Genomic DNA, 23,530 nt, shown 5'->3' on the forward strand with positions numbered 1-23,530 from the left:
ATGTTTATCTGGTACAGGTTTGTCGTGAGCCTGGTGTCTATCCCAGGAAGCACAGGACACTGTACTGGAGACACCCGGAACATCCTGAAAAGATACAATGTGCAATATAAGGAGACAAATTTGCCTGATCATGTAATTTTAAATATGGAGAACATTACAACACCACACATACAGTGAGGGTGGCATTCAAAACCACAAAGTGAGAGGTCACACTGCTGCCTGTGATTAAAAATTACATAATTGACAAATATCTATACACAGCTTTGTTTGTGGTGTAGCAGAGCTGGATTGTGTGTTTATGAAGTGTATGAAATGTCATTTTTAAATGTTAAATTGGAATATCAGCTTAGTAAACAAAACACACCCATGTACTGCAGCAATTCATTGGGTCTGTTCATATAATCCAGTTTTCAAAAGTAATGTGGGAAAGGGGCTGACATCGTCCATCAGATTTGTTGACATGCTCTAATTATGTTCCCTCATCTTGTCCTGGATGGCAGTGATGTATAGTTGTCTTTCAGTTAGTTACAAAATAACTTAAGTGCAAGGTCACTTGGACAGAGGTACTCGAAACATGTGAAACAATTTGAACCTGAAATGGATAAATATGATTGCATGATTGGCAATATTAGTGTTATTTGTGCTTTAGCTGTAAAAATAGTATTTTTCCCCCAAACAGAAATTTTAGGTCTTTATATGCAACGTGTCTTCAAGTATTTCTATACTGTCTTCAGGTCTTTATATATTATTTGTAAATGTTACAGAGTTTAAATCCTCATGTACCATGCATTTAATTTCTCCCATGGGAGAAATAAATAAATAAACAAATAAATGGAGTTAATAATATATTTGAGGTAAGCAAAAATGTGCAATTTTATTTTCAAAATTTATTACAGAAAAGTGGTGCAAAATGTATTAGATCACGTTATAATTTAAAAAAACTTGCAAGCTACACTTAAAGAATTTCTGTAACTACACACTCAGGCATTCAAAATTTAATGTTCGTATTGTAAAAACAAGCCTGGTGAGTAAAACATTTCACTATTACACATCAACCAACATTTGGTCACATCAAAACAGCAACTGCCTCAAACATTTAGTATTTCTGTCTGTTTAGACGTCCCTTTATGATGCACTTACTCTGCTATGAATCTTTACAAATGTGAAATGCATCAAAGGTTTGCTGAAGTGCAAATAAAAGAAGTACAGGACTAGTACGACGTCTTCATTTTCAGAAACCAATAGGAAATGCTGCAAATTCTGTAAATCCAGCATAGCTATATATGTTATTCTAAAGCTTAAATGAATCATAGCCCCAGGAGATCATGAGTTATGTATTAACACGGTTTGCTATATAATCGCTGGTTGAAGTTGAAGAGTTTAGTTAAAACCAGAAATTGAGTCATTTTGGAGACATGAAATAAATCATTGACTGAATTTTCCAAGGCTTTCGGAATGGTGGTTTTATACAAACAGGGAGCAATTTTCTATAGTAGCATCTTAGAAAATGTTTACAAGCTCTCTTTGGGAAATCCAGAAACAGATGATTCATATTGTTAAGGCGGCTAAGCTGAGGATCCTATAGAGTTGCATCTGTCTGCTGTCTGACTGAGGAATGGCAGAGATGGTATTTCTAAGCATTTTGTGGTTACATGGGATGTCAGCCTTTTCACAGCATTCATGCTTTAAAATACCAATCAATAAGCTTTTAATAGTTCTTAATTTAACAGCTGTGGATATTTCACTGATACACTCCCTACGCCATTTACCCGTTCACTTATCCTTTAAAAATGCGTGACTAGTTTTCATGAACTGTAATCTAGACATATGGTTCACATACAGTTGATTTTACGCATCTGTCCCCTTTTCAGGGTGATGGCGAGACTGTTTAGTGCTATATCTATAATTGTGCTATTTGAGACCCAATGTTCATTGGACTTTACTCAGTTTTAAAATAGTTTAAATGTTTAAATATCCCGTTTTGTCCAACTGTGCCAGATAAGTAAGGAATTCAAGTGCTGAACTGATATACATTGTACATCTAATTACATTTTTTCATCAAACAAAAATACATTTTACTTCATTAAAACCTTTACATGTCCAATACTTTGTACATTTTTCAAAAAGTACAGTGATAATATTAATTTAATGGCATATATAATTACAGGATGTCTATTTTAACAATGCATTAGTGCACGTATGCTCATTTCTGCAGTCTGACTGTAAAAAGTGGACACAGGTGTCATACAGGTGTCATACCAATCTCTCACCATCCTCAGCTTTCCATAGATATCCGTTATAGATGGCAGCTCAGGGACACCTTGGTAGTATACTGTGGCGTCGTTTCTACAATGTAAGTAAAAACATGTAAGCGCAAGATGTGTTTTTATTGTAATGATGTATTAATTGTCAGCCTCCCTTTGTTGCAGAAGATCATCCTTCTGGAAAGATCAGAATTTTTAAGCGAGATCCTATCATTACTCTCAGTCATAACATAGCTGTTGGCTTTCAGGGAACTTTTCTGTTATTTAATCTTCTAAGAGGAAGACACTGTGAGAATTACTGAAATTACTGGAGTTCTGAAATATGATCATTTCGAAGGATGGCTCCTAGTACAATATGGGGAATTTTAATTGCTTGACACCACTGCACACCTCTGAACACAGGGAGATTAACACAGCAGAACACATCACAGTCTATATATATAATCCATTAAAAAGGTAAAATCTCTTCAGTTTCTGCAGTCAATCATCTTGTCTACCTGATTATGTCTGGCTGCCATTGTTGATGGCCTATAAAATGCATGTTCATTTTTAATTAGTCCATTATCATATTACCAGTAAGGCAAAAGCTGTAAACACCTGTGCTGTGTATTTGCACTGAACTAAAATATATAATTACTCAAGAGGACAGAAGCAGCAAAATGAACACATGTAACACGCTATGCGATTGGTCATGTTTACCTCTCCCCTTCAGGGTTTCGATGTAAGTCTGCATGAAGTCCTTCTCATGTTGCTGCTCGTCATCCCTCTGTCGTGGTTTCTGCTCGTCGTCCTCGTTAGAATCGACGGGATTGTCATAAAGGTTGATGAATCTGTAAGAAGGGAGGATTTTCCTTCGGAAAACCTGGAATGCATCTATTGTTTTTTCATTGTCACTGGAATTTCAGTGTTAAATACACTTGGGCACTGCCCAGTTATCCAGGATGCATTAGTCGTGTACAAAAGCCAGCACATCCAGAGTGCATCCCATAATGAAATGGTTACATGGGTAGCATTAAACGAAGGTACACAGGAACTAACCAGGAGAGTGACAATTCTCCCTATTGACTGGCTGTTTACAGCTACTGAGAACACTCTCACTATTACCAGCTGTGGTCCATTGTCACATCACTCATAAGCTGAGGAGCCCCATCCAAGGGACAGTAAGGTTCCACCACTAAGCTCCTCCAGACCCTGAACCTGGGAGACAGCCTTTTGAGGGTACCTGCTGAAAAAGAACCTGCGGACACTTACTTAATGGCAGGGTCCTCAGAAAGCCGTGACGGATAGCATGTCAGCTGATCCCCGCTGACCACTATCATCCTGAGAGAATCTACATTAGCCAGAGACATCGGCAGGTACGTCAGCATGTTCTTATGCAGGAAGAGTGAGCTCAGTTCTTCTAACCTAAAATAACAATTTAAGAAAACGAAGATGAGCGACGACGTGACGAAATGCGTGTTCAGGGCATGACACAGATGCCGGCACTGTGGGTGGTCCCACCTGTCGATGTCCTCTGGCAGGTCAGTCAGAAGGTTGTTACTGAGGTCCAGCCACTGCAGGCTGGACATGCGCAGCACACAGACAGGCACGCTACAGAAGCTATTACCTGATATATCCAAATATGTCAGCTTCTTCAGATTGCTGAGCTGAAAAGAAAAGCAGTGCTTTGAGCATTGCCTGATCCCATCTTACACACCACTCCTGCCACCATTTAGAGGAGTGAAACCTTCAGACATCTGTATTAATCATAACAAGGCACGGATCTCACATGTAATTGCAATTTACTGTTACATAACTAATGGAAATCTCTGGATATCTTTTAATGCAGTCAAATTGTACAGTATAATTCTAATGTACACAGAGACAAAAATAGCAGAACTTTGAAGTAACTTAATCATATTTACAAATTCAGCCACAAAGGAGGTCATATTAGATTGAATGTCAAATAGCAGTTTATGTCACTTATAAACAAGATCTGACAATTATGTAAGTTTTTAAAGTAACACGAGGCAACTGAGATCCAAAGAGGCCAAATAGTTATTGTCCAAACTGAAAGTGCTTTAGACACAAACCTGCAAGATTATTTAAAGGCGAACAATCTCAAACATCTTGACAGTATATACCAAACACAGAGAAACAGAATCTGCAAAGAGCAACAGTGGTCGCTATTCAAAACTAAGTGATAGGGAGAGACTGTGAGACAGACACTTAATAGGTGTCAAATATCACTAAATTATAGCCTGAAAATTGCCCAGAAAATTGAATCAGCAAATGAGTGACCCAGCCTGACCCATTTGTATTCAAAGCTAATGCACAAAGATGCATGACTGACGGAGAATGAACCCAGCAAAAAAGTCATATGGTCTGAGGAGCTGTTCACTTTTTTCCAGTATACAGTTTTACAGAAACCGACAGCCCACAATATCTGTTTACAGTTGTTGAGCACAATGGTAGATCATACAACATTATGGGCTGCCAGTTCATCGGAGTTCATCAGGCCCAGTAACTGCTCTGTATGTATGTATAATGGTGCAAACATTGTCTCCTCGTGGTGTTATAATATTCCAAGGCAATAATTCCCTCATGCATTCTGCTAAACAAATTCAAAAGGGGTCTCCTGTATAGCAGAAAGTACAAATCCAGACCGTGATTTTGTTTCAACCAACCAGTTGTCTGGGTAGTTTTGGGGTACAGTGTGAAGTTAAGTTCTATCTACTTCATCCGTAAAGATGGAGGATTTATTCTTGAACAATGGGTCAATATCCTGCCACACACAGTTAAGAAAGACAGTCCTTCAAAAGGGACTGAAACTGTTTGCCAGGCAAAGGGATTTTTGTATTCCTTATAATCCTAGCTGATAGTGTTTTTAATATTTTGCCTATTCCAGCAGTTTTCAGATGCATAAAATATAAAGACACGTAAAAAACAATGGAGCACATTAGTAGGCATTAAACAAATGGACGAGGGCTGGGATTGGGTGACTTCATGACCAGCACTGCTCCAATTGGTTAAGATGGCTGGAAAGTGAGGGGTAAGAATGACAGTGAATGTTTTTGCTTGATCTGCAAGTGTTTTATCTGGCCAGCTTACAGAAGCCTTGAGCACATTATATTTTATTTCATGAAAATAATCTGCCTAGCTAATCGCTAGATCTCCACTCCGCAGGATCTCACAGGAACACACGCATTTCTTGTGTATCATTTTCATTACGGAAATAGTGCTCTGGGTCTTGTGTCCAAGTAGATATTTAATAAATTGTAATAAGCTTCTCACAATTATTAAAGACTTTCAGGTAATTAGAAAGCAGCGAATAGCACTCTTTACCTCGAAAGGTAGTTCCTTGAGGTCCAGGTTAGCAATTAATTCCAGTTTCTCCAGGTTCTCGCAGTCCCCCAGTTCTGGGGGTATGTTTGACAGCTTGTTATAACTGACATTCAGCTCTCTCAGGTTACTCAGTTTGCCTGTTAAAACAGATGACAATGAGTGAACTAATACTGGCTTCACAATGTCACACTATGTCACTTCTGAAAAGCTTATTTTAATAAGATTTTTAAAATAAATGGTGCCGAGGTGGAGAGGGGCTGTTGGGTTTGTCAAGGACAGTCAGGTAACCAAAAATGGCCATTTTAAAATTTCAGTCTGTACTGAAATGGGCAGATTTCCAGATGCTGCCTGATCCATTCATTTCCCACATGGTTCTCCCTGAATAGAGCACTGTGAAGACCTCATTCCCTGTCCAACTACGCATCATCTGGCAAACAGGTAATAAAACGACTCATAATTTACATATAAACGCATAAAGGTACGTAATGCTTTAACTTAAATGAACCTATGTGAAAAACAAACCATACTAAGGAAATGCAAAATACTTCATAATTAATAAGTCTATCTTCATAGTGCAGGTATCCTTCTGCTGGGCTTTGGGGGTTATCCATGAGACAAATGGGTATTTATGTAATTGTGCAATATGCACACAGCTCAATAAACTGTAAACAGGATACATTACAACAACACAAAGCATTGGGAAAAGGTAGCACAACAACTCTTCAATGATCTGAAACAGACAAAATTACAACAGCTCAACATGCCTAGGGCAGGCTGCACTACAACAGCTTAACACACCTTGAGCAGAAGGTATTATAATAACTCAACACACATAGAACAGACTGTACTATAACAGCTCAACACACCATGAACAGACTGTACTCCAACAGCTCGACACACGCAGAACAGATTGTACTATAACAGCTCAACACACCATGAACAGACTGTACTCCAACAGCTCGACACACGCAGAACAGATTGTACTATAACAGCTCAACACACCATGAACAGACTGTACTATAACAGCTCAACACACCATGAACAGACTGTACTATAACAGCTCAACACACCATGAACAGACTGTACTATAACAGCTCGACACACACAGAACAGACTGTACTATAACAGCTCAACACACCATGAACAGACTGTACTCCAACAGCTCGACACACCATGAACAGACTGTACTCCAACAGCTCGACACACCATGAACAGACTGTACTATAACAGCTCAACACACCATGAACAGACTGTACTATAACAGCTCGACACACGCAGAACAGACTGTACTATAACAGCTCAACACACCATGAACAGACTGTACTATAACAGCTCAACACACCATGAACAGACTGTACTCCAACAGCTCAACACACGCAGAACAGACTGTACTATAACAGCTCAACACACCATGAACAGACTGTACTATAACAGCTCAACACACCATGAACAGACTGTACTATAACAGCTCAACACACGCAGAACAGACTGTACTCCAACAGCTCAACACACGCAGAACAGACTGGACTCCAACAGCTCGACACACCATGAACAGACTGTACTATAACAGCTCAACACACGCAGAACAGACTGTACTCCAACAGCTCGACACACCATGAACAGACTGTACTATAACAGCTGAGAACATTGTGATCAGATGGCATTGCAGCAGAGTTGCTAAGCGCATGGATTAGGCATGATGATGAATGTCATTCACCAAGCACCACTGGCAGCTCTTCAATGCCGTTCCTGGGGAGCTCTAGGACACGAAGCTCCTGGAATTCCACAATGTAAGCTGGGAGCTTGTGAATGTTGGTCCCTCTTATGTGCCATTCCCGTAGGTAGGTCATCTCCCGAACGTAGTCTGGGAGCTCCTGTGATTTTCACAGATGGTTGCAACAGTCAGATGTGTCAAGTCACATGTCAAGTTCAAACCTATGTGCTAAATATGTATAATAAAAAGATTTATACATTTAATATAGTTATTACTAGTTGTACAAGAAATAGTTCATGTAAGAAGTAATTACCGTCCATGATTCTCCATTAAGTTCAAAAATGTACCTCTTCTCTTCAACGTCAACCTGCTGGTCAGATTCTGGAAGGTAGGGTGAAGTGCATACCAGCCATCAGAAAGTGGTGTAGTAGCAGGTTTTAAAATAAGTCAAATTTTAGGCTCCATGATCACTGCAACCCTTCACTTAAAAACTGGATATTGAAGATCGACTGATGGACATTATGGAAGTAAATTTAATGACAATCATTAGTTGATTTTTTTTTGTTTTGTGACATTCATATTTATTGTTGTAAGGGATATCTATTGATGTACAAATTATAAAAATTCATACTGACTGGAAGACTTCAGCAGTCTTTATTATTTTATTCAATATAAATGATGTACTAATAGATTGTCACACACTTGTCAAGTTCCATGGGGCGACTGTGTTGTGAATGGTGCTATATGAAAATAAAACCAAATTGATTACAGACTTCTTTGATGGCTTTTCTGCTATGCAGATGGTCTGTTGATCATTATAATCAGCCAAACTGAAATTATAATTTATTTTCTTTCTGTAATGACGATGTAGACATTGAAAGAAATTCTATAATCAGGGATATTACCAGTTTTAGTCAGTGAAGGTATTGTTTTCATTTTTGTGTCATTTTGTGTGAACTTTAACAATCCAGAAATATCATATGACTAATATTTGCCTTGGGTTCCGAAAGAAATTCCCTGAGTATAATTTTTGAAAATGTTTTCTCTCCTCAGGGTACAAATCCTCCCTTACTTGCCTTCTTCAAAAGTATCCTGGTATAACTGAAGATTGGAAATCCCGTCGGATCTCTGCAGGTATTGCTGAAGTGCTGAGATCTCACAGGCTTTCATGGACTTGCATGCTATGCGATATTGCCATTCTTGGTTGACCCTGTGGACCAATAAGAGTTCTTGGTTAGTTGTGCTGGGGGTTTTCATACTAAAAAGAGAATCAGTAGCACAGCCACATAAATCACATAAAAGACTTTATGCACTCGAATGAAGGTCTTCTTAGCATCTGAAAATTAGATCCTAAGCATGTGGAAGTTTTAAAAGAACGATGCTGTCTGCACATTATTTTAGTCAGCATCTGACGCTGAGCTGTGCTGGGAAGGAGACTTTCGCGGTCAGCCTGGGGTTGTGGGGCTCATTAGCGATACCGAAGGCAGCTCATACTTTGCCAGAGCGCTCTTCTCGATCCTCTCCTTCTCTTTCAGTTGCCTCTGCCTGTACTTTCTCACTCGGCCCTCCCACAGGTTCCGGATTACGGAGAGGTCGTAAAAGGCAGCGTTCTGCATGGTGTAGTCCCTCATGATCAGCACTCCTGCAGGCAAAACTCATATATACAAGACAGCAATTCCAGGTGGTCTGCACAAGAACAGCCTGCTGTGAACCCTCGACACCCGACAGAGGCTGGTTACATTAGACAAAACAGGAAGTGTTTTAATGTTTTCGTATAGCAAGGAAATATATTAAAGAACATCTGTTAATACACTATTACATTCATAATGACCACTTTAGTACATTTTAATTTGTGTATATTAGTTCAAACTCATTGCTTTTTGCATAATTTTGTCCCTCAAATTGTCTATAAGGCCTATAAGTGGTTTATGGGGAATGGGACGCGACCGAAACAGCCACACAGAAATATACATAAACCAACAAAGAAGAGAATGGAGAAAAACATGCAAGGGCCGAATGCCTGTCCACTCATTGCTTGCATATTGTTACTGTATGTGCTGTTTAGTCTGGTACGCATCATAATATACGACAGATGCATACAATGTCAACAAACCCAGTTGTAACATGTATAAGTTACAAAGACACTTCAAACTACATAGTGACACATCAGCAAAAGGCCAATCAAACAATGGTAAAGGGTACAACAGCAATACCCCATGATTAGATATTCCCTATAACACTATTTGTAAATCAATAAAATCCTTCCCCATCGTCTCCTACTGTTACTGCTCAAAGCTAAATCTTTCAAAATGGTGACATGTCTTCAAATGGTCACATGACCCCATATGAATGCTTTCTCCCATTAGCTGTCAATCCAGTCACAGACTGGTATACTGTAGGCTACACAAAGGTGTTCGTAAGTTAATTAAACCCACAGCAACATTAAGACAAAAAAAAAAAGTTCTCATAGGGAAGAGAAGCCAAATCACAAAAACCTGAAAAAGCCTAGAGACAATTAATTCAGTCAAACATGTAACACCAAGACTAAGAAACACTCATCGTGTAATGAGAGAGATTAACCAGACACTTGTGCCGGAACTAACCAATAATTAGGTAATTAACTAATAGGCAAGTGAACTGGAACACATGAATCTGACATTGCTCCCAGACTCCCTATAACAGGAAGTGGCAGGTACCAAAATGATCAGTTACGTCATTAAGTCAAATCATTGCTAAACTTAGCTACTGACACACAGATGCAAATCACTATTATCACATGGGCATTTTAATTTAATAAGAATTAAACAGAAAGCCCATCAATTACAATAATGTAAAGTTAACACAGCAAAGAACCCCATAATTGTTTTCAAAATAATTTGATATATCCATCAATAACTTACACTTGAAATTTTCGAATACCATATTCCTACATGTAACATGACATCATCTACAGTCTTATATTTGTAATGATAATACCATCCTTCATAACACACAAGCAGAGGCTGTGATGCAAACAGAGTTTTAAAAATGACGATGTATGGAGGTTGACTTACCTAGCGGTGCAATATGTCGCCCTTCGAGTTCCGCTTTGCCCGCTTGTTTACAGGGTCAGTGTGTGAGCCATTCCTTAGAGCCATATCTGCTTTTAGCCGGGCTGCATGACTGTGCTGCTATTTTTGCTCTCTGGGGACACGCTGCATGCCAGCCTCTACCATATCACATGAGAGGACCTGGACGGAAGCCCCTGGGAGAGCTGCAGTTAGTGCATGCTGAACATATAGCCTGCCTTGCCTAAACCGAGCATGCAGGAATGTTTTGTCTAATGTAACCAGCCTCTGTCGGGTGTCGAGGGTTCACAGCAGGCTGTTCTTGTGCAGACCACCTGGAATTGCTGTCTTGTACATATGAGTTTTGCCTGCAGGAGTGCTGAGTGACAGGTGTATTACACAGATCGCAAGTTTCACTGAGCAAATGTAAATATTCAAATAAGAAGGCTCACCGCTGACTTAGTCTAAACGCAGATCCTGAGTATTTTCATGAAGGTCAGGTTTCACACTTGACTTGTTCTTTAGATAATTACATAACTGTGTCATTAGTCAGTGGTAACACCCGCAAAAAACGCTCCTCATTCATGTGCTATGCAGCCTAATGGCTCAGGAAGCATGATTGGGATTGAAAGGTTGCTGCTTCGAATCCCTGACCAACGAGGCACCACTGAGGTACCCTGAGCAAGGTACTGCCCCCATGTTCTGCCCCCTGGGCACTAAAATAATAGCTGCCCACTGCTCTGGCACATATGGGTTGAGTGCAGACAGCTTCAGAAAAAAGGGTAAAAAATTGTACCTTTGCTTGTCACTGGAGCTGTACCCTTGTAATTGTACCTTCTAAGGTACAGAAATGGACTCTGTGGAGCATCCCAAAGATACATATATCATTAATGTACCATCAGCTAGGGTACAACTCGTGAGGCTACAGCCCCAGTGACAGAGGACAGAGTGGAGGACACTGTTCACCTCTCTGCTGTGGTGTGTCAAGAACGACAATTACTCACTTTCATTAGTCATATCACTAAACCGATTGTCAAAAAATACAAGTCTGAGTTGTGAGAGTATGCAAAATGTCTGTTACAGGCAAAAATGTTTGATGACATAATCAACCCATGTGTGACAGACTGACGTTAATGACAGAGGCAAGATAAGGTCATAAAAACTTTGAGGTGTGACACCATGACAAAACAGTCTGCACTACATTCCAAAGTGTGATAACATTACCAACATGTATGTGACAATCCCTGAGGTGTGATACTACAGCATGTGTGTCACAGTCTGGTTATAAGGCCACTGACAACAAACCATGTTACCTTTAAGACAACAAAATAATTCATTTATATAATAACTGCATCTGTATGTTGCCTTTGACACAAATATTTCCTGAAATATTTCCTGGAACATGTTGGGTAAAGGCAGAAAGACTTGTGGCATTAATCTTCCATTCTCATTGTAATTAAAATGCAATTAAATTTAAGACAACAAAATAATTCATTTATATAATAACTGCATCTGTATGTTGCCTTTGACACAAATATTTCCTGAAATATTTCCTGGAACATGTTGGGTAAAGGCAGAAATACTTGTGGCATTAATCTTCCATTCTCATTGTAATTAAAATGCAATTAAATTTAAGATATAATAGGGAGCTGAATGCTGAACTAAAATCCCATGTCAGTGGCCCAGCCTCTATGAACGCTACATCAATTAAGCAATCATTTGTTATCATCTGCTACCAGCAGAGTCAAGTCAGAGCAAGGTTCTACATTGAGTCCTGTCACTACCAAAAGCTTCCAGATACCCATTGAGGGCGTGTGGTTTCTGACTTGCAGTCATTATTATCTATAAGTAGGTGGGGCAGTGAGGTGTTTGTTGGCGAATGATTGACAGATCCGTGGCATCTTGACTCAGCAGTGCAGGGGTAGTGGGTTCAGCTGACAACCTCACTCTATGTGTGCAGTTGACATGTTCTCTAGTGTCATGCACGTTTTCACCAGGTTCTCTGATGTTCTCCTTGGTTTCAAAGCCCTGGAGTCAAGTGAACGGGAGTCTCTAGGGTTTGGTTATGTGTCTGTCTTGCAATGGAATGACACTCAGTAGACTCCAGGCTCACCTTGATATGGATGACTGATGGGATTCAAGATTCTTTATTTGCCTTTTATGCATCACCACATTGGAATTCTTATTGGCAGTCAGTAACATATAGCATCCAAAAGGATTAGACAGCACAAAACAAGACAATTGCATTCACAAAACATCAATGGGATAAGCGAGTCCATAATAAAGTCAGGATCAAACTCTGCATATTTCACATAAGCATTTGTGTACGGTATGATTGTTTGGGCTATTCATGATGGTAGCTTTAAAGGTCATATCATTAAAATGATTTGCGTATCGATGATTTATTAGCCAACAGTTCAGGTTTGGCTTCATAGCTGGTGAGGCGGGTTAAAGGCAGGTGACAGTACAAGCCCCACCATGCCGTATTTGTCTCCTCATTATTCCCATGACTACTGTTGGCCAGGTAACAACTAAAATGTCTCTTTCTCCTTGTTCAGCTATCTGTGTTTGTCATGTAGGAATAAAGGAAGAGGCCCTTTTTAAATTTGCAATTTATCATTTTTCCATTTTCTCTCTGCCTTTCTGCAGAGCCTTCCTTCCGGTACAAGTGCCATCATTAAACTACGCCTCAGACTGAATTTGCAAGAGGAGCTACAAAGTCCAGGACATTTTCGGATAAAGAATTAAACCAAGTAACCAATTCATGCACCCCAGAATATGAAAGGTGAGCTTCTGAGAGTGTCTTAGTAAACGCATTGCAGAAAAGGACAGTAGACAGCAGGACAGTGCAGGTTTATAATATATCAACTATAAAATAGACCAGTGGTAAGGGCTGGGATAGGTAGAGAAAACAGAAAACAGAAGACATCTCATCAAAATCAAAATGAAATGAAGATGTTGCCAGTTCTTAAAAATCTTAGCCAGTCTTGAGCTGTGCTTAAATAATATTTTTTCATGCTGCTACTAAACAGACCTTTCAATGTGGCCCCCAGCTCAAGGGACATTCCCAGTCTAGAAATGTATCCTCCTCCGGGTAGCTTAAGTTTTTTATCGTTTGCTGTTTCTTTTATGACTTGAAGGTGCTAAAGCAACTTTTGATCAGGAATGCAATCAGATCTTGCGTCACACAGTACTCCCCTTGCTGGGCCAAATCCTCTTAGGACAGTGTCCAATAAACAAACGGCAGTTATACGCGTCTAAACTGGGAGACCACTTCACAGGAGTCAAGTTCTGCGCAAGAGTGCCATCTAGTGTTCACTTCACTTTCTCCATCCAAAATAGTAAATAAATAAAATTAAAATAAAATTTTAAACAAGATACTTGCGTCATATAGTTATCAATTGCAAGACTTTTTCACCGTAGTGAAGTATCCTGCTGGACGGTACAACCAGCAACTTAAACATCCCAACACAATATACTCATCGTCATTGTTTATCAGCAGTCAAATCTCACCTTTGTGTGGCCCCCTGTAGACCACAAACAGTCACTACATTAAATATCAATTTAAATACACTCCTTATTCTTTAGGAGATGGTGAAGGAGCATATTCTGCTAACCATCTCGCTACCTGTACTTTTCTGACACTACTTGCTTGCTATTTTGTTCATTTCTGAAACATCTGAGGGTGTACGGGAGTGACATTTTCAATGGGGCCCCAGAAACACCCCCTCCCCCACTGTACGTATTCACTTCTCCCTCAAATAGGGCTGGACTCGCTTTGATGAGGAGGTGGGGGAGATACACAGAGACTGAAATATGCATTTTACACATATTGGTTTTCCAAAACAGGCAAAGCCAAAAACCCGTCATCTGTAAATGACTCCCAGGCTATTTCAGAGCCCCCAGAGTCGGCTTTGAAGGACTCACTAATGCTCCATGCTTAGCCATCCTGCAGTGTGTTACAGTTCCCTGTAAAGAATCCAGTGAAGATGTATAAGAGTGATTTAATATCCAGCAGACTTTGACCTGTTTTTATGAGCTGAAAAAGAAACGTCTATATTCTGCAAATTTACAAGAAAATGCAATCTATGCTGACCACTTAAATGAAGACTAACATAGAGGAAATCAAAAAATCGACTAATGGGCCACATTTCATAATGAATTAAACAAATGTAATGGGTCATTTAAAATTGTCTTCAGTAATGTGAGACTTCTGTTGAATAGGCTATGAACCACCTGTTCATTCCCCCAGATCTCCTCAGGAGTGGTATGTGCTATGCTTCTGTTCCTCGTATCAGAAGGTTGCTAGTTCAAGCCCCATGGCTGATAGAGTGATGGTACCATGAGCCTTTGAATAAGGCCCTTAACCCCCATTACATTGGGGCAGAGGTGTAAATTTCAGGTCCAGAAAGTAAAAATCCAGACCATGATTTACTTTCAACCAACCAGTTGAGTACTCTGTGACTGTGACACTTCATGCTCAACTGGTTGGTTGAAAGTAAATCATGGTCTGGATTTTTACTTTCTGGACCTGAAATTGCCATCTCTGCATTGGGGACTGACTGACCCTGCTCTCTTAATGTCGTGTTACTTAAAAACACCTGCTGGATGAGTTAGCTTAATGCCCATCCACAGAGACTTTCAGATTCACTGTAGGTGCATTCCATTGCTTGTGATGATAATAATAATCATCGTGTAACTGGAAATATAGTGCTACATGATTTATACAATTTTTATTTTCACCACACTGATGGACAGCTGCATGAACTAGAATTAATTTACTTTAAACATCAAAAGAGACTGGCAGAAATAGGTCAAACCAGAGTCAGAATTGCACCAATGCCCCATAATTAATATTATTAATTATTGAAAAAAACTGTGGTTTCCAAGCTAGACCTTCTGTTGATGCCTTTCTCAACATGAGCTCTTAATTGCTTGAGGAAGGAATTTCTTCTCTCTACACTTTACAGAGCAATTTAGATGCCAGTCAGGACCTAATGCTCATAACAGATCACAAATATACACATAACATGTTTTCTTAAGAGGTTCAGGTCAGGTGCCTGCATTTTGGAGTATAGCAGTAACTTTCTTGGAAATTTACCTGCATGCTTCGGTCATGTGATCACGGCTGCTGTTTCCTGTAAATATGCAGATACTCCTCACTTAGCGACCTTCATGTTTACTGACTGCCTGGACTTATGGTTGATCATTTGAATACAGACAGTGTTAGTAATTCATGATCACGGGGGAAGTCAGGGAGAGAATGGGGGTTCCAGTCGGCACCACTAGGGTGATAAGGAAGTAATTGAATTACAATCATCAGAAAGTCTCCATCCTGTCCTGCCCCATCGCTGCCCCGGGCTCCTCACAGGCCAGGGGGTCACTCTTTATATGCAAATGTACTCACAACACCTACACACAGTACCTTGTTGGGGAGGGTCTTTGGGGTATAAAGGGGGGGGGTGAAGAACTGCCTTATTTGAGGAGCGAGGCCCTTCAGCATCAAGCATCTCATCTTGCATCATTTATAAATATACAAAATCATATAAATGGTAAAAAAGATGACATTAAAACAATATCAAAAGATGGTTGACATAAACCCACTACTGGTTCAGTATGCTTGAAATATCGGTAAGGGACGGCTTCTTGCTTATCGACCAATTTGATTAATGACTTAGTCTAGGAACGGAACTCAGTAGTTAAGTGAGGAGTGTCTGTACTCTAACAGTTCAGTTCATTTTCATATTGTTTGAGCTTAAAAAAGAACAATACAATGATTCAATGGCCAAAAATGAAAACGTGCTCTCTGGCAGACAGCAGACTACGGCCACTCCACTAAAATAGCATTTGTTAGCATTATATCACCTTGGAAATAACAGGTGCTGAGCTCTGGAAGCGGTACAAGCCTCTTGTCAGTCATCTCTGTCTTACGCCCATGGCAGGCATATGAAGGCTGCTGAGTGATTCATGCAATTTAAAGACGAATCGTTCACGCCGAAAACAGTCATGTGACCAACAGGAGGAAAAGTTATTTTTAATCGCATAGCTCTCTGTTCGGCAGGAGTAGGAAGCACTGGCTTATGACTGATTATATGCAGTAGTTCTGTTAACATTTGGTAAAATAAAGAATGTGGTGAATGAAGTAAGACATTCTGGAGTTTACAGTTCATACAGAGAAGAGATATGATTTGTTTTCAACATGAGCCATAATGAAGTTAAACAGCTAAGAAAGATTAGCAAAATGATGCTATTTTTACTCTTAAACACCTCCCCACAAAAGGAGACAAAGGATTTAATAACAGTAGCAAATCAATGTCCAGGTTTGTATTTGATGTAAATGTATAAACTTCTCGGCAAAGTCATGAACTCCCCTCAACACAAGCTTGTGTTTCCATCTGTCTTTGTTAAACGATGGTGCTCAGGAATAATCGGGCTATGTTCAAGTGCAAGTGTCATGATACCATGTGTATTTGTGAACATATCAAAGTAAATGTACTCATATCTTTTCATGGTCCAATCTGCAGCATCAAGACCCCCCCCCCCCCCCCCACATGGACAACGCCTAATGGGTCATAATGGTGTGAGGACAACACCCTCCCCCCCCCACCAAGTAACTGGTGACCTTATGTCAGGGACAAGGTTGTCCTTTGATTTCGGGGCGCAGAGGATAACCTGATACACACATTAGTGTGTTTATTTAAGTAATGCGATCCATGCCTGCTGTTCTAGGACTCGTGTTCAGGAGCATTAAGGGACGGGATTGTTTGACTCCAGATGATCTGGAACAGCTTCTTTTATTGTGAGAAAAAGTCAAATGTGGGGAGTTGTATGTGTCTCGGGGGCTAAATGTGTACATGTGTGGAGTGTGGGTTAGAATGCAGAAGAAACTCCAGCAATCAACCCAAACATCAGTTTCCTTAATTCTCTCACTGTCACTGGACTTTTCACACATTGGCAGGCACCCCAGTATTCCTGTCTGGCCTCCAAACCATCCTCTGAAAAGGAAAAGAGGGTGGAGATGAGTTGTCACAGGTTTGTAAATAAATGGCAGCCAAGGGCAGCGAGGAGAGTCTTCCACAGATGAATCCCGCCAGCCTCGTCATTCCGGCCTGAACTTCTCCACCAACAGGCTCACTGCGGTAAGTTTCCCACACTTGGTGCTTGATTTCAGCTGCAGATGATGGCCAGTGCCCGGTATCACACCAGATTCACTGGAGGAACTGGGTGATGAACAGTTTGCACATTTAAACAAGGAACCTGTTGTGTTTATATGCTTTATACATCCTGCAAGGTCACATACCATAAATGCTTCATGTCAGAACTATGAGGACATAGTATCGCTATAAATATATGAGCTGAAACAACGTACCTGCATAAAAAAACATTATATGTGTGAGCTCGCAGTCAGACAGTGATCACAGGATTTTGATATATTTGTGGTACTGTTTTTTGTATTTTAGAAAATGAACACTGCAAAGATCCACGACAAATTGTCCATAATGAATTTCTGGGAGCAGAAAATTGAGAATCACACCCAGATGACGGAGCATGAGGACGAGAGGATGAACAGGAGTGCACTTTCTAGGTTAATCGCTTCTTCATCACCTGCACAAGCAGTGCACACACTCAACATCTGGAACATACATATTGTTATGATAATTCTACACCAATTTACATTTACATTTTAACCATTTAATAGACCCTGTAATCCCAAGCGATGTACAAGTGAGACAAATAGCACATTACAAACATACGACTGTCAGCAAGTCGACTGAGCATAACTGCAGCCAGGCTGAGCTGCCAGTGAATGTTCAGGTACATTGTAAGAACGTCTAGGGCAGAGGCTACAGAACTTCTAACAAAGTAAGAACGTAACAAGACTATTCAAGGACCAGAGGTGCAACATAAAAACATTCAAGGAACATAAAGAGGTATCATTATGATTAAGGTCAAGCTTGCCTAAGTTCTATTATGGTTAGTGTTGAATTACAATCGTACAAATGTGATGAAAGTTTAAACAAACAATTGCATAAGGACAGACAAAGGAAGGTGAATCCTGCACCCAGGACTGACCTTTGTAACGCAGATTTAGCCTTCTGTGCTAAGAAGGTATACAGAACTTGGTACGCCTCAGTTCAGCTGGGTGGGTGAGATGGTTGGGTTCATTTCTCTACCATTGCTCTACAGTGGCACCTACTGTCAGCTGGGTTTCTATGGGACTGCAGGGCAATCGTGTGAAGGGCACTCTCTTCTGAGTGTGCTACTCTCTTCTGAGTGTGTGACAGGGGTCTGAAAACTGTTGAGTATTAACATACTCACACTCAACTCTCCTTAAAACACAAGCAGCCTCTGTCAACAGCAGAGTCTCACATGCAGCAGCAAAAGGATTTCAATATTAACATTATATTATTTCATCCTCTTCTTCTTATGTACAGTGATAGTCACTTCTAAAGAACTACAATGACTTTCCTTCTTACTTAGAAGGATGGTTCTTTAGATGGTTTGTTGTTTGCTGATGTTGTACATCCACATTTCCAGACGGTCAGCAATGTTTTCCACATTTCCTTTAGAGGAATGTGAGCGTGGTGTTATGCATGGATTAAATCGGGGCTCAGTTCATCTAACTTGACCTGACCAACAGCTGACCGTATTCTTTCAGCATGACAAAAGTGTCTGGCGTCTAATTTAATATTAGGATGATCTGCATATAATAATCAGCGGCCTTATCTGTGCCTGTTTCCAAATGGTAACCTGAAGTTTTGGGATGACTAGGAACCACAAAAATCTCAAAGAAAAAAACTGGCAAGGAACAAAAATTAGCAGACATCAGAGAAACGTCTTTTTGATATCTGGTGAGGTAGAAGTGAAGCACGTGTGACGGAGAATGTAATGTGATAATGAGGAGTTCAGCTGTGTCATAGCTCTGTGCTTATCGGCCGCGTGCCGCCCTTCTCTCATGTCAGAGTCAGGGGAGGTATACGAGGCCTGGTGCTACTGGGAGACACACAGGCATCCAGCTCAGCCCCAACAATCCCCCTCTGTGGAAAGTCCTCCTCTGAGACTGAGTGATTCTCAGAACACGCACAGAACACGCACAGAACACGCACACGCAACTGCCCAAGCTACACAAAGACTCACAGGCACCAAAGGGTCAAATTTTCAACACTAGAGATTAGTGACTGTCACTATATTGTGGCCCTATATAAATCTTTATACTTAATCTTGTATCTGTAAATTAATCAAATCTAGGTAAAACTTTAGTTTAAGGAATGCCCCTTGACTATTAATAAACTGGTACTAAAATGTGTTAATAATTAATAAATAGAAAGACTCACTCACAAACAAATTTTGAAATGTATTACTGTCATATCTTGTCCCTGGTATTTACAATGCAGCTTGTATATCACTTGCAAATATAAAACAATTGGTTAGAAAGCACACTGAGGAGTGAGTTATAACACAGCAGCTCTTTAGAAATACTTTGTGAGCCAGGAGTATGTTATCTTTGTAATACATTTCCAAATTTGATTGTAAGTGAATCATTTTTATTTAATAATATATTATCAAATGATCTAATGAAGATGTCCCTCAGTCCTTCTGTGTCTGGGTTGTCCAGGCTAAGGATGGATTGGACCACAAGGCTGGAAAGACAAACAAAACACCTGAAGAAAGTCCACGAAGAGAGAGCAAAGAAGCCCAGGCCAGCAGAGATGACAGCCAGTGCCTAGCCGGTCGATCTCTTTGCCCCGGCCCAGTCTGCCTGTCGCTGAAGGTCCCTCCTCATGCTTCTGTCTGTTTGCTCCCGTTTCTCTTTTCAATAAAAAGCTGCCGTTTCAGCCATTGGAAACAGACTTTAACTACATAAATAAACATATGAAGGCTTTACACTGTATTACTAAGACAATACAATTTATCCATCCATCCAACCAGGGTCACAGGGGTCCGGGGCATATTCCAGAACCTATGGGTACAAGGCAGGCAGTACCTCAGGGTGGGGTGCCAACCCATCACAGGACACACACACTATTCACACACATATTGTATGCAAAATATTGTGGAAAACAATCAGATAGATAAAGTCAAACTATATAGTTCTTACTTGTTAGCAGATTCATGTAAATTCTAACAAAAGTTCTCAGGTTCACAGGGTGAGGACAATGTTTTTCCATTAAAAGACTCCTTACCTCACCCTACAATCACTTCCTGACTATAAACTGCACATCAATAGAGCATCATCCTCTGATCTTCAAACACTGCTGTTATGGTCATCTATTACAGAAAAAGCTAACTGTCCATCACATTGGATGAGGCATGATCTTGTTTACAGAACTGAAGTTCCTCACCTTCCTTTCCCCAGTGAGGATCACCTCAACTGCGCTATGCCATGTGACATTCAACATTTCTGTATCAACTGACAGGTGGTTCGAAGGACACGGACACACGCACACACACATGCACACACAAACTGACATATGAGAGTAATGTCACAGCACTGTCAGTCTCTAGTCACATTAATGACACGTTAGGGTGATACATTTGAAATTATAGTTGTTGGCAGCCGAGTTGAAAGGTGTCAAAAGCGCAAAACACTGTTCCCCTGAAGGAGTGTTAATGCTGATTATTTATTTTTTCTTTGCTGGGAGTTTTCCCGACAGAACGCTAATGCAGACTTACTATATTGATGAACTGAGACTCAGCAGTCAGGTGACTGAGCCAATCTGCTGCAGAGACATCTCTGCTTTCGCAGAACACAGGGGCGGCAGACAGGCAGGCTGGATATCACCCAAAATTACCTATTTTATATTCTATCCATTCAAACAATGAGAATTTGGATTTAGTTTCCTCCTCAATGGATTTTACTACAAGTCTGTCACTTTGACCACCTGCTGTTTGAATACTATTTCGGGCTGTCCACAGCCATGTCCTGAGAAGAAGTGTTAATACGCATCTGGGTGTGAGGAACCACAGAGCAGCTGTATGGGAGAGCAACCAACTGCTTTGATTGGCTGTCACCTTTCATCCCCTAGCTATGCTTTTTAGATCTAGAGCAGTCAACAAGGCCACTGATGTTGATGCAGATTCCTCCCAAAAACAACAAACATAAGTCATATCCTTGGTGAAACAGCACCCTGCCCCAACAATTACACATCTTGGCTGAAAAACTGTGTGCTGTTATTACTGCATAGTTGAAACGCCTGCATTTTGTACACACTATATCTATTGCTTGTGTATATGCGCTACTGTGAAATTTGAACATTCCTGTCTCATTCATACAGTACTTTTGTGACCACAAATTGTGTTTCCCCCAACTTTGTCTAATATATTGTTGTATTATGGTGACACTCCATTTCTTAATACTTACACTACCAGTCAAAAGTTTTTGCACACCACAGGTTTTTACCACTTTTCCATTTATTTCATAAACGGCAGATTTCTTTATTCTTGTTAAGCATTGGAAAGTTGAGTGAACAACTATAAATGAACATAAATCAAATGAAACAAGTTTCCTTTATAAGATGGAAAGAGTATTTAACATTGCATGTCTGACATCCTATTACCTGGTTGTGTGGTGATGGCATAGTCAAATTCTAGGCTGCCCTCTAACTTTAAATTCACTAGTGAGCTGTTTCATCCCATGAAACAGAGCAGCATTTAATGTCCCTTGTAGGAAAAATGCCTCGAATTTTCTCAGCTGTTATAGCTGCAACAGGAGGTTACTTTTTTGAGTGTATTTTTAGTGAATGTTAAATGAGTAACAGGCAAATGTAGAAAATCTCAATGTGTGCAAAAACCTTTGACTGGTATTGTATTTTGAATGCACACTTGTTTATTTGGCAAACAATTTTATCCAAAGTGATGTACAAGTGCTGATCAGGGTCTTGAGCAATTAGGGTTAAGGGCCTTGCTCAAGGACCCAGTGGTGAAGGGATCTGAACCGACAACCTTCTGATCATGGGTAACGTCTGTAACGTCGGCTATTGTGCTGAGCAGGTTCTTTATGTGCCAAAGTAAATTCTGGCACCAGCAAATAAAAGATATTTTGATTCTGATAGAAACGATCGAGTCAATTGAGTCCAGAAATTGAGTCAAACAGGCAATGGCTGAAATGGGGGGATTTAGACAGAACAGTGGGGTTAAGCTTGTGTTAGCCATGATGACATCACACTTCATTAGCAGAAACAAAATAACCAGCAGGTTTAGTTAGCTTAAACTGACCTATGATGGATAATTGCTCCCCCCATCAACTTGATGTTATTTCATAAAAGAAAACCGGGTAATACTTTACTTGATGGGGTATAAATAATATGGTAATATACTATTACTTATGTACTAATTATCCACGAACTAAGTCTTAGTTACATACAGCTATCATGTTCATCATTAATGAATTGTGACAGATCTTTTTTCTCAAGCAGTTGCTATATTTCTCACTATGTCTGTCAATTCCGTAAACCTTTGAACTACTGAAGGAACAAGTAATGAATAACACAAGTGATATACGGATCTCACGTTTTCTCATCATTAGTGAATCGTGACACGTCTTATCTCAAGTAGCGACTACACTTGTTAATTTGTACTTCATTAGTAACTAAGTCACTAAGTATTTGTGCCCTGTTAAGTGAAGTGTTACTGAAAATTGTGAACACTCATCCATCTTTAAGGACTCTTTGCCAATCCCAGGAAGCACAGAGCACAAGACACTAGGTGGAATGTCAGTCCATTGCAGGGCATACAAACAGCAGGAAATTTAGAGATGCTAATTTGTCTGAACTTGTGTTTTAGGACCAGGGAAAGAACCCAGAGTATCCTGAGCAGGACAAGGAATGAGACCCCAGACCTGGAAGCGTGCAGCTGCAATGTTACTCACTGAGCCGCCACAGCACACCAACCGGGTATATCCATCACTATTTTGAAAAGACCAGCCGTATTACATAGAGGGGAAGCTATAATTTGCTTTCTGGCACCATCTGGTGGAAAGATGGATAAAAAGAGCCATTCTCTAAGCCTCTCCAAGTCGCACGTTTGTAGGCAAGTCAAAACAGGTACATGCAGCTCTTATTTAGCATCAGTCAAATGTTTCTTTGTATATTTACTGTCCTGCATTGCACTTTACCTTGAGCTGATAATATTGCATGGCTTCAGTGATTTTTCAAGAGCATCAGAAAGTAGTGTGTGTTACG

General features: G+C 40.2%; 2 protein-coding genes across 2 annotated transcripts; one reads left to right on the top strand and one right to left on the bottom strand.

Annotated features, from left to right (window-relative positions):
* Positions 1-848: 848 nt before the first annotated feature.
* lrrc2 (leucine rich repeat containing 2) lies at positions 849-10,510 on the bottom strand. The gene is made up of 10 exons (XM_023836521.2): positions 10,356-10,510; positions 8,797-8,944; positions 8,379-8,512; positions 7,616-7,683; positions 7,306-7,462; positions 5,589-5,725; positions 3,765-3,910; positions 3,516-3,668; positions 2,964-3,094; positions 849-2,346 (listed from the first exon to the last, which is right to left on the bottom strand). Exons 2-10 carry the CDS (start codon positions 8,931-8,933, stop codon positions 2,297-2,299), a joined length of 1,113 nt encoding a protein of 370 aa, XP_023692289.1. The 5' UTR covers positions 8,934-8,944; positions 10,356-10,510; the 3' UTR covers positions 849-2,296.
* A 6,922-nt stretch (positions 10,511-17,432) lies between these two features.
* LOC111856514 (protein FAM240C) lies at positions 17,433-20,283 on the top strand. Its single transcript, XM_023836525.2, has 3 exons — positions 17,433-17,488; positions 17,810-17,934; positions 19,966-20,283. The coding sequence occupies exons 2-3, from the start codon at positions 17,813-17,815 to the stop codon at positions 20,075-20,077; spliced, it is 234 nt and encodes a 77-aa protein (XP_023692293.1). The 5' UTR covers positions 17,433-17,488; positions 17,810-17,812; the 3' UTR covers positions 20,078-20,283.
* Positions 20,284-23,530: the final 3,247 nt, after the last annotated feature.

This window comes from Paramormyrops kingsleyae, chromosome 2, assembly GCF_048594095.1.
Source record: "Paramormyrops kingsleyae isolate MSU_618 chromosome 2, PKINGS_0.4, whole genome shotgun sequence".
Lineage (NCBI taxonomy): Eukaryota > Metazoa > Chordata > Actinopteri > Osteoglossiformes > Mormyridae > Paramormyrops > Paramormyrops kingsleyae.